The 10,378-nt window shown below is 49.5% G+C and overlaps 3 protein-coding genes across 4 annotated transcripts in view; 1 reads left to right on the forward strand and 2 right to left on the reverse strand.

Moving 5' to 3' along the window:
* The window catches only part of fem1b (fem-1 homolog b), a 5,086-nt gene extending 2,537 nt beyond the window's left edge, over positions 1 to 2,549 (reverse strand). Inside the window, exons 1-2 of the mRNA XM_008311354.3 lie at positions 1,816 to 2,549; positions 1 to 1,479 (exon numbers count right to left, since the gene is read on the reverse strand). Of these exons, the coding sequence (XP_008309576.2) occupies positions 1 to 1,479; positions 1,816 to 2,060 (1,724 nt within the window). The 5' untranslated portion in view covers positions 2,061 to 2,549. The remainder of the gene's footprint in view (positions 1,480 to 1,815) is intronic.
* A 195-nt stretch (positions 2,550 to 2,744) lies between these two features.
* LOC103379776 (calmodulin-like protein 4) lies at positions 2,745 to 6,840 on the forward strand. Of its 2 annotated transcripts, none has more exons than XM_025056220.1 (4): positions 2,745 to 4,271; positions 4,612 to 5,428; positions 5,990 to 6,178; positions 6,315 to 6,840. In XM_025056220.1, the coding sequence occupies exons 2-4, from the start codon at positions 5,230 to 5,232 to the stop codon at positions 6,410 to 6,412; spliced, it is 486 nt and encodes a 161-aa protein (XP_024911988.1). In that variant the 5' UTR covers positions 2,745 to 4,271; positions 4,612 to 5,229; the 3' UTR covers positions 6,413 to 6,840. The 2 variants fall into 2 exon arrangements, with proteins under 2 accessions (XP_024911988.1, XP_024911987.1); XM_025056219.1 differs by having other exon boundaries at positions 2,745 to 4,113; positions 4,196 to 5,428.
* Positions 6,841 to 6,934: 94 nt separating this feature from the next.
* Positions 6,935 to 9,703, reverse strand: LOC103379777 (relaxin-3 receptor 1-like). The gene has a single exon (XM_008311445.3). The coding sequence runs from the start codon at positions 9,529 to 9,531 to the stop codon at positions 8,275 to 8,277; it is 1,257 nt and encodes a 418-aa protein (XP_008309667.1). The 5' UTR covers positions 9,532 to 9,703; the 3' UTR covers positions 6,935 to 8,274.
* Positions 9,704 to 10,378: the final 675 nt, after the last annotated feature.

The following is a 10,378-nucleotide window of genomic DNA, read 5'->3' on the forward strand; positions in this document are numbered from 1 at the left end:
GGAGTCTTCTTCTGCTTGTTGGTCATGTCCGTGTGGGCCCCGGCCTCCACCAGACTGATGATGATGGCGTGCAGTGTCAGGAAGTCGCTGATGGGCCGGTTGTATTGGACAATGACGTGCAGCGGCGTGTTACCTTCGTTGTCAATGGCGTTGACCGGCGAGCCGCAGTCCAGCAGCAGCTTGGTGACCTGGGCGTTGGGAAAGCTGCAGACGTCGTTGGTGTGGAAGTCATCCACGGGCGTGTTGGAGCTGATGGCCAGGTGGAGCAGCGAGGAGCCCTCACGGGAGCGGGGATCCAGCTGAATCAGGTCGTAGATGTGCTTGTTGATGGAGGCGCGTTCCTCGTCGCTGCACGTGGTTTTGGTGGAGATGCAGGTCAGGTAGAGGAAGGTGAAGACGTTGGCTTCGTAGTTCTCCCTGGCCTGCTGTAGTTCTGACTCTGTCGCTGTCTCCACCCGTGTCATGCTGCGCTTGATTTCAAGCACGCTGCAGCTCAGCACCTGCTCCACTGAGTAGGCCGTGACCCGCTCCTTCAGGTGCACCATCTGTGAGAAGACCTGAGCGAAGCGCAGCAGGTCTTTGTGTGTGTTCCTGTTTCCTCTCTGGCGCAGGTGAAGCGCGTGGAGCCACAGCTTGATGCACTGCTCGAACTCCATGTTGTCGGCATAAACCGCCCCGCGGTAGATGATGGGATGCGCCACGTCGATGTTGTCTGATCCCAGGATGCGCTCCCTTATCATCAAGCCCTCCATGTGCAGAGCATCTCGATCTGCATGGATGGCCTCCAGGTCTCCCAGAGTCCTGCACTCTCTACGTCCACCGTAGGCCTCGATCGGCAGCAAATTCTTTTTGACGATAACATTGGCTGGGTCGCGGTAACGCGCCGTCATCGCCAAGTGCAGGTAATGGTACGTCTTCTGGATGTCGTAGTTTTCCCGGTCGTTGGCGAAGGAGGCACCCAGCAGCTCCAGCGCCTCCACCTGGCTGCCATTGTCACAGTCCTCGTGCTGTAGCAGCAGCTCTACCACATCGGCTTTGCAGCTCTCTGCTGCCACCTTCAGTGGCGTCATGCCGTGTCCGTTCATCACCATGGCTGCTTGGCAGCGCACCAACTCCTTAACGATGTCCAGGTGTCCCGCCTCAGCTGCGAAGTGCAGGGCTGTGGCGCCGCAGTGCGCCTTGGCGTTAGCATTAGCTCCCTGCTCCAACAGGAACTTGACGACGTCTGTGTGGCCCTTGTAGGCGGCGATCATCAGACAGGTGTTGTTATATTTGTTGGTGATGCTTATGTCCGCGGCGTGCTCCACCAGGTAGCGCACAATGTCCAGACGTCCATCAAAGCAGGCTGCACGCAGCGGCGTAGAATTGGTGATGGTGGTGTGGTTGACGTTGGCACGGTGACTGACCAGGAGGCGCACCACCTCAAAATGCCCCGCCCCCGCCGCACACCACAGAGCTGTGGCACCATCGATGACATAACTGTGAAATAAAAACAAAGACAGAGTCAAACAGAGACAGAGAACTATGGTAACGTGACATCATCATCTTATGATTAATTATAACCAATCAATGATTGACTACAGTGTTGAAAAGAAAACCAATCATTTGTCGAAGCCAGGCTCAAACTCGACACATTAGTACAGTTCTTGTCGAAGCCAGAACTTAAAAGGAATCTTTGGGCTCAAACTCGACACATTAGTACAGTTTTAACGATCTAAAGGCATTTTTAAATAATGCAACCATGTATTGTCAGTCTCATTGCTAATCTCTGATATTAATAAACTAGAATATCATCTTTAATGAAACCAGAGTTACCCGTCAAATCGAACCGTGCCGGTCTGTTCCGTGTCCACCCGGTAGTGGTCCAGAAGTAGTCGCACAACTTTGTCGTGTCCATTCCGGGCGGCGATAATGAGCGGCGTCGACTTCTGTCCGGACAGGTGTGTAACGTAGCCGAGTAGGTACTGGGTCTCCGGCTCCTGGTGCAGCAGGAGTGCGGCCAGGGTCGGGACTCGCCCCTCGCTCGCCGCCTTGTACACGTATCCAGCCAGAGACTCCATGTGAGCCGGGGAAGTGGCCAGAAGCCCGGCTTTACTCTTAGTTGTCGCCCGCTGTGTCCGCTCCTCCACAACAACAACCCGCCTCCCATTAAAGTGTCCAAAGCTGAGCCTGGAGCTCACATTAAAGTGAAACGTTCTTCTTCATTGAAAAAAACAAACAAACAAACAAAAAAAACCCCCACCAAACAACACAGGGAGAATGTTGGAGATCTAGAGTCTAATTACGACAGCGACAGTCCCGGCTCTGTGGCTACTGTTTCGGACAGACTTCAGGCGTCAGAGAAGAGGGTTAGCCGCTAACTTTCGTCTGCTAGCTCAAGCAAGCGAGTCGCTCGTTAAAACGACTAAGAAGTAAAACAACGCCCTTTGACTGCCGTTTTTACACACAACAAAGCTTTCGTACACATAAAAGAGTGGAATATTCTGCCCCTAAAACAAAAAAGGAGTGAAAGAATTCGAGAAAACCAGCAGCACTTGCACCCTCTGTGAGCGAGTCTCACACCGGAAGGGAGTGAGTGCACCACTTAAAATGACCTCCGGCCGGAACGTTCCGGCTCTCCTGTTCCCTAAACTGTTCTCCTACCGCGAAACATAAATTATATTTTGAGTGTAATTAATAAATCTAAAGATATTAACTGCACTTGTGACTCTGCTCTTGTTTTAGACGTCATTTGTGTATGTTTGTAGTTTACGCTCTCGGTGATGTTATTTGTTTACTTCTAAGCTGACTTTCAGTTAATTTTAAGAAAGTTGTGTAACATTATTCTGTATTTATCGCAGTGTTACGCTTAAAATGGTTTAAATTGGTTTAAAAACAAAATTAAGTATGGATATTCATTTCCCGCAAGAAAGAGGAGGTCGATAGTCTTTTGTTAGCACCACCCAGTGGAGTTAAGACGCAACGGCGTCTCTCTATGACTGGACTCAGGACTGAACATTTTGGGTAATTATCTCTGACCTGGACTCCTAGCCTTTCACGCTCGGACTTTAACTACCATAGAAACACTTTATTAAAACCGTATTACATCCATATAGATAAAAAAATATTACAACTTAACTGTTGTGAAGACCTAAAACAGCCGAATAAAATATAAACAATGAGTCAGTCATTACAGCATTAGAATGACTGACATGAAAATATAAGAAAAGTCTCTGGTGATCATGAAGGTGTCTTTAACACCTGCGTAGTTGGACAGTGTTTGACTGGAGGACACATGAAGACACAGGAGGTGAATAAGTGGATAAACTCTGAACTGACCTCTCTTTGAACGAGTAGATGATTGAAGATGATGAGGTTTGAAGACGACTGAGCTCTTCTCACCGTAACAGCCTTTAAAAAGTTTTCTAAATCAGTGACACAGACTGACCACAGGAGGCAGAAGAGGGCCAGCAGGTTTGACATTTTTGGATGATCTTTGGTGAAGGAGGGTGAGCAGCTGGGGTTGTTGACATGAGCGGGCGTAGACATTACTAGCCGAGTCTGCTGACAGATCTGACTCTGTAAAAAATCAAAGACGTCAAAGACATCTTGACTGTGGAGGAGGTTGGAACTGTTTGGTCCTGACCCGTCTCCTTAAAATGAAAACCTGGAACTGGACTAGTCAAACCTATAGATATAGACTCATCTGCTGGTCCTCAGTACCAGAGTTATCTCTTGGGGAAGGTGGGGGGGCTGGTGTTGATCCACATCTGGACATTTGGTTGGCTGTGACTGAAGCAGCTGAATAGTGTGTTCTGTTTGAAGAGCTGAGACGCGAGCGTCCCTCAGGAAGAAACAGAGCTCAGCTCAGCAAACAGCAGCGTTGAGCAGCAGCTTCGTCATAATTAGTTTCTGCTCATAAACGCTGCTCTGAGTGACATTCAACAGGCTTCACCGCCACAAACGGAACTTTCCACCCGGCAAATCTGTTTGTCCGTCTCCACCATCGGATTCAAATCCTTTTGTTGTTTTTGTCGGAAGAACCAGAGAACCATCCATCTCTCCATCCGTCCAATCATCCATCACTGCCCCCAGTAGGGTGAATGATGCTCGCCCCAACACTGCCTCCTACTGGTCAGAGTCACTGATCCATGATGATGTCTGTTATGTGAGAGTGTGTGTGTGTGTGTGTCAGTAATTATTGATTCGTTCTCAGGTGTTGAGACTAATTACATCAGTCGTTGAGGACGGGGTAGAACCACACACAAAGACAACAAAGTGGACCATACCAGGTGTGTGTGTGTGTGTTCTTCTGGTCCAGAGCCCACAGCCTCCAGAGGTGTTCTCGCTCCAACAGTCGGAGCCGTGACCTTTGACCATACAGTCCTCTGTAGTTCATGGGTCATAGTACCGTTCCTGGATCTGTCCCACAGACCTGTTGTCAAACCCTCACTGTTAGAGTCCTAGTCCTAGTCCTGACCTAGAGGCTAAAACCAGGTTAGTTTAAGAGGTCATCCTGTCAAAGGTCAAAGGTCACAAGGATCTGGACTATTTTAAAATGTTCAGAAAGAACCAATTTCAGGTTCAGGTACAGTTTTTTTCATCCTGTTTATACTGACGTTCTTCGGTTAGAGATCAGGACTCAGTCTCCAGGGACGGGTGTCAGAGCGTCCTCCCTCCATCACTGTCCTCATCTTACACACACCTGGATCAGGTTCCTGGGCGGAGGACGAGTGGATGGAGCTTAGAGCTCACAGAAAGACGGAGACACAGAGACACGGAGACACAGAGACACAGAGACACAGAGACGATGGTGAGACCCTGTCACAGCCACACACTATTTCTCACATTTGTGTCAAACTCAGGCTTGTCTCCATCTGTTGTCTCTGTCTGTTGTCTCCGTCTGTTGTCTCCGTCTGTTGTCTCCGTCTCATCACAGGCCAAGTTCCTGACCCAGGATCAGATCAACGGTGAGACCCCGACCCCGTCTCTGTTCTGGACCTTTGAACTGTGTCTGTCTTAGTCTAAGATCTAATGGTCTATTATCTGGTTCCACCAACGTTCCTCCTCTTTCAGGTCTGTGTGGAACCAAACAGTACCCTGACTTCCTGGTACTTTATTATGCCTAAATCCTTGTCTGAGATTGTTCTGAGATTGTGCCCAGACAACAGGTCTATAAAATAGTTCTGTTTGAGAACCAGGTTTTACACATAGTCAGTGAGATTAAAGACTGACCAATCAGGAAGTGGCATGTGGTTCTGTTGTTTGGTTCCTGGTACTTCACTAACATCAGTCCTGGTTCCTGCAGAGTTCAAAGAGTGCTTCTCTCTGTACGACCGCCAACGTAAAGGAAAGATCGGAGCTCCGGACTTGATCACAGCGATGCGGTGCCTCGGTTCAAGTCCCACGCCCTCTGAGGTCCAGCGCCACCTGCTGAGCCACAACATAGGTGTGTCTTACCTTGAGGTACCATTTACTTTTGTTGTGTCGTCTCACTTTTCCTCACTAAACTAATATGAACAACTTGTTGACAAAACAAATATAAATATATAAATATATTTAATTAAAAATAATAATAATTAATATCTGGCTTTTCCTTCGTTACTGTCAAAATAACTTCAGACACGTCTTAGTTTTCTTCGCTTTCTTCCCTGAACGTTTCCTTTACGGTGTCAATATAGGACTGTGTGTGTGTGTGTGTGTGTGTGTGTGTGTTTGTCCTGATGTCCCCCTGTCTCCCCTCTTATCTCTCTCTAATACTCAGTTAAGTGATTGTCAGTAATGAACTGCTCAGTTTCCAGTTTGTTCAGTCAGATAAACTGACGCTGCCTTATCTCACAGTCACACTGGCTTTATGGTTCCGATGTTGGAACACTTTAATTCATGTTGTTTTACATCCTCCTCCTCCTCCTGTACTGACCTCCTTACCTGCAGATCAATAAATGTTTCTTTTTAGTCTCTGAAAATAAAAACCCAGCGACCGACCTTTGTCTTTGTCTTTGTCCTGCAGATCGAGGTGGAGAACTCGACTTCTCCACCTTTCTGGCCATCATGCACCGTCAGCTCCAGCAGGAGGCCCCGGAGGAGGAGATTCTGGAGGCCATGAAGATGGCCGACAAGGAGCAGAAAGGCTACGTGTTAGCACATGAGCTACGAGCTAAGCTAACTGGACATGGAGAGAAACTGACCAACAAAGAAGGTGAGAGAGGAGAAGGACAACTGACAGGAGTGGAGTCCACAGACATGTACACACACATACCGAATATATATATGTGTGTGTGTGTGTGTGTGTGTGTGGTTGAACCTTTGTTCCAATGGTTGTGTCTCTTCACCAGTGGACGAGCTGCTGAAGGACGCTGGTGTGGGTCCAGACGGTCACGTCCACTGTGAACAGTTTGCCAAAGCGGTGACACACACACCTGTGAGGCGCTGACATCACCACCACAGCTATGACATCACAACCACAGCTGTGACATCATCAGCACATCTGTCCAGGTCTGTTCTGCTGCTCTTCTGGTGACTGACCTCAGATGTTTCCAACAGATTTACCTCAGTTATACAATCTGACCACAAGAGGCAGCAGTGGAGCAGCAGTCCCGGTGTAGGTCCCCACCCCCCCCCCCCCGCCCCCCCAGTCAGTCAGAGAAACTAAAACAGTTCTTTATCTGAGGGACCAAAGTCCTGCTGTGTCAACACCAACACCAGGGTCTGAGCTGCAGCTGCTGCGTTCACACACTGATGGAACTCTGGCAGAACATTCGTTTTCTCTCACCTTCTGGGTTCTGTTGACTGGAGCTGGAACCGATGAACTTTTCACTTTACCCTGACAGACACCTGACAGTTCCTGAACACGTGTGTGTGTGTGTGTGTGTGTGTGTGTCAGTCTTCTGTCTTCATCCTCGACACAAACGTTGTATTTGAATTGATAATTTTATTATTATTCACATATTTACATTTTTATTTCTGACATAAAGTTTCAACATTTAAATCAAATGGAAAAGAACGGAGTTGTTTTTTTAACTTTAACTTTTTTTAGTTAAAGTTACAACACGTGTCCTGAAGCAGCCACAAAAAGAACGGTCCAATGACAGGAGAGAACCGAGGAGCTGAGGAACACTGATGTTTCAGTGGTAGAAAAAATAAACAGCTAAATGTTAGCAATGAACAGCACTCGATAACATGCAAAGAACTGATACAGAAATGTTCATGTGGAGCATTAGCCACACCAAAGAGTAACATGCAAAATAGCTAACAGTTAGCTAAAAACGGGTAAAGACAATGATAAAAGTTAGCTAGTGTAAGCAAACAGCTAACACTCAAGAATCTTTGACAAAAAACAAACAAAACATTTTAAATAATAAAAGACAATTCTAGTCAAAGATTTAACCAAAGGTTTGTCCAACGATAGTCGGGAAAATTGGGTCCACAATCTGGATACCAGATCTGCCCCACAAAGACTCCATACCTCAAGGTGGCCCAGTATGTGGCCCAGTATGTGGCCCAGTATGTGGCCCAGTATGTGGTCCAGTATGTGATCCAAATTCTGGAATAATTTTATACATTAATTTAAACATTCAAGTTTTTACATTTCACCTGTTAAATGATGAGAACCATTGGTGGCTCCCTCTAGTGGTAAGAACGCACTTCACAGTGTGTCTTTGATTAACAGTTATATATTTCTATCAATTATTAAATCTCATCTGAACCGTGCTGGTCTGAGCTGCTGGATTTAATGTTGGTAGGACTGGTACTGCTGGTGGAGAATTAAAAAAATAAAAAAAAAACATGACGGTGGCTGCCCCCGCCTCCCCCGGACCCTCTGTTTAAAACCAGGACAAATATTTTAGGTTAAAAATGTACTTTTTACAAAGAGGGAAAAGCTGGGCTGAGTGTTCTCTAGAACCACACACACACCTCTGTTTTTACGTCCTGGTTTCCAACGAACACACACACCGGAAACGGCTGCAGTCACACGGACCAGGACACACCAGAACCCCAACATTTGGCCACTGTACCATGGGACACACAAACAAATGCCCGTCCGTCTCCTGCCTCAGTCAGGGGTCAGAGGTCAGAGGTCAGAGTTTAGCTGAGGCTGTTTTTTTAAGCATCGTCTTCCTGCGTAATTTGCGCAAATTCTCTCCTGGGTCTGAGATGGACTCAGACTGACTGAACTCTTCGTCTTCTTCTTCGTTGAAACCAAGTTCAGAAATTAATTAAATCCTCACCTGTGGATTCGGCTCTCGGTCCTGACACTCAGACCAGTCCAGCAGGAACTCGTCCACGGACCGGTCTTCACCTGGGCAGCGCCTCCGTGTCGCCCTGCTCCGTCAGCACCGACAGCCGGCAGTTCTCCGTCTCCACGTTGTTGAGCGGGATCACCACCTGCGTGTCGTCCGGTCCCGCTCTCACGGTCCCGGAGAAGGGCCGCAGGTGGCAGTTGTTGGTTCCGGGCGGAGAGGAGATCCTCCAGAACAGCTCCTTCATCTTCTTCCTGAACTCGCGGCGCATCAGACAGTACAGCACCGGGTTGAGGCAGCTGTTGGTGTGCGCCAGGCACACGGTCACCGGGTGCACGTACGTGTGCACCATGTAGTAGGTCTTGTCCCAGTTGGCCAGGTTGAACTTGACCAGGACTCCCCACAGAGTGATGGCGTGGTTGGGCATCCAGCAGAGGAAGAAGGAGAGCACCACGATGGTGACGGAGCGCGTCACCCGCGACCGCCGCTTCACCTGGTTGTTGTTCATGCTGCGCAGGCGGACGAAGCGCAGCAGCATCAGGTAGCAGACGCTGACGGTCAGCATGGGGCAGACGAAGGCCACCAGGATCTTCTGCAGGTGGTACAGCGCCAGCCACGACTGGCCGTCAGGGAAGTCCATCAGGCACAGCCGCTCCCCGGCCACGCTTTTCACTGAGGAGTAGATAACCGTGGGCAGCGTGGCCGCCGTGGCGGACACCCAGAGCGCGGCGATCACCCAGCGCACCGGGCACACCCGCCGCCGGGTCCGGTCCTTCAGCGCCGACGCCACGGACCAGTAGCGGGTGACGCTCATGGCGGTGAGGAAGAAGACGCTGGCGTACATGTTCATGACGGTGACGGACAGGATGATCTTACACATGGCGTTCCCGAAGGGCCAGCTGAAGTCCAGGGCCATGTCCACGGCCCAGAAGGGCAGCGTCAGCACGAACTGGAAGTCGGTGACGGCCAGGTTGAGGATGAACAGGTTGATGCTGGAGCGATTCCTCCTGCCGCGACGCGCCTTCATCAAGAAGAAGACCAGAAGGTTGCCCAGCAGCCCGGCGGCGCACACCACCGAGTACACCAGGGAGATGAGGATGCGCAGCGTCGGGGAGCCGTCCGCCGGCACGTCGATGTCCTCCAGACTGATGAAGAGGTTCGGTCCGGCTTCGTAGGCGGTGCTGGAGCGGTTCCAGGGGGAGGACGCGCCATGAGTAGCGGTGGTGGTGAAGATGGTGGTGGTGTTGTGGCTCCACAGCTCCGTCATCCTGTCCACTAGAAGACCAGGGTCCGGTGATCCCACAGCCAGCATCACCGCCTGTGCTCGTGCGGAGAAGACGTTTACTACGCGGGCAGGTGTTGTGCACAACTCCGTCGATGGATCATTTGGTTTCCTATAGACCAAACTCCACAGTTCCTCTGGTTCCTCTGTTCTGTTTCACTCTCTTCTGCCCTGATCTTTCACTCCTGAACTCACTCTAACGACAAACCGCGCGTCTGTTCTGATCTTTCACTCCTGAACTCCGGTTCACTCTAACGACAAACCGCGCGTCTGTCTCACTATAAACTCTGCTGGTGCACGAGGAAATGCGCGCGCCCGATATAATGTAAAACTACAGTGGAGAGAAACAGGGCCGGACACAGTGATGTCAGGGCCCCATGGAAACACAGCTGTAGACAACACACAGTCTACAAGGTCTACGATGTGTCAACTGAACCCAGGCCACATCAGTGTGAACTGACGCTCATCGGTTCTAAAGGAACTTGAAACATGAAACTTGGACATCTGTACCACTGCTGTGATGCTTGAATGATAACAAGACTCGTCACTAGGTGGCAGCAACTCATACAGTGGTTTGTACAGATAAAAAATATTGAAATGTTTTCAGGTTCTCAAAAGTATTTCAATTCGTGGGGGTGTGGGTCGGGGGGGCATGACGGAAAATAACTGAGAACCACTGGTCTGAGCTAAAATCACTGATTTTCTCCGTGGACTTTGGTCGGCTGTTCTCCTCCAGCTGTGTGGACTCCTGTCAGAAACAGAAATAGGAAATGCGTAGGAACCACCACTGTGTTCACATCCTCACCCCCCAGCGGGGGTTCTAGGTCGCCCTGCTGATCCAATTCCTTGATTAGCTGTGAAGAAGCCTGGTGCTGTC

The sequence above is a fragment of the Cynoglossus semilaevis genome, chromosome 6, assembly GCF_000523025.1.
Source record: "Cynoglossus semilaevis isolate Cse_v1.0 chromosome 6, Cse_v1.0, whole genome shotgun sequence".
In the NCBI taxonomy this organism is placed as follows: Eukaryota; Metazoa; Chordata; class Actinopteri; order Pleuronectiformes; family Cynoglossidae; genus Cynoglossus; species Cynoglossus semilaevis.

Excerpts from the sequence above, each read along its gene's own strand:
- LOC103379777 (XM_008311445.3), bottom strand. The coding sequence starts at position 9,531 with ATGCTGGCTGTGGGATCACCGGACCCTGGTCTTCTAGTGGACAGGATG.
- LOC103379776 (XM_025056220.1), top strand. The coding sequence starts at position 5,230 with ATGTGGTTCTGTTGTTTGGTTCCTGGTACTTCACTAACATCAGTCCTG. Across the intron at positions 5,429-5,989 it reads CCTGCTGAGCCACAACATAG|ATCGAGGTGGAGAACTCGAC; the intron begins GTGTGTCTTACC and ends TTTGTCCTGCAG. Across the intron at positions 6,179-6,314 it reads GAAACTGACCAACAAAGAAG|TGGACGAGCTGCTGAAGGAC; the intron begins GTGAGAGAGGAG and ends TCTCTTCACCAG.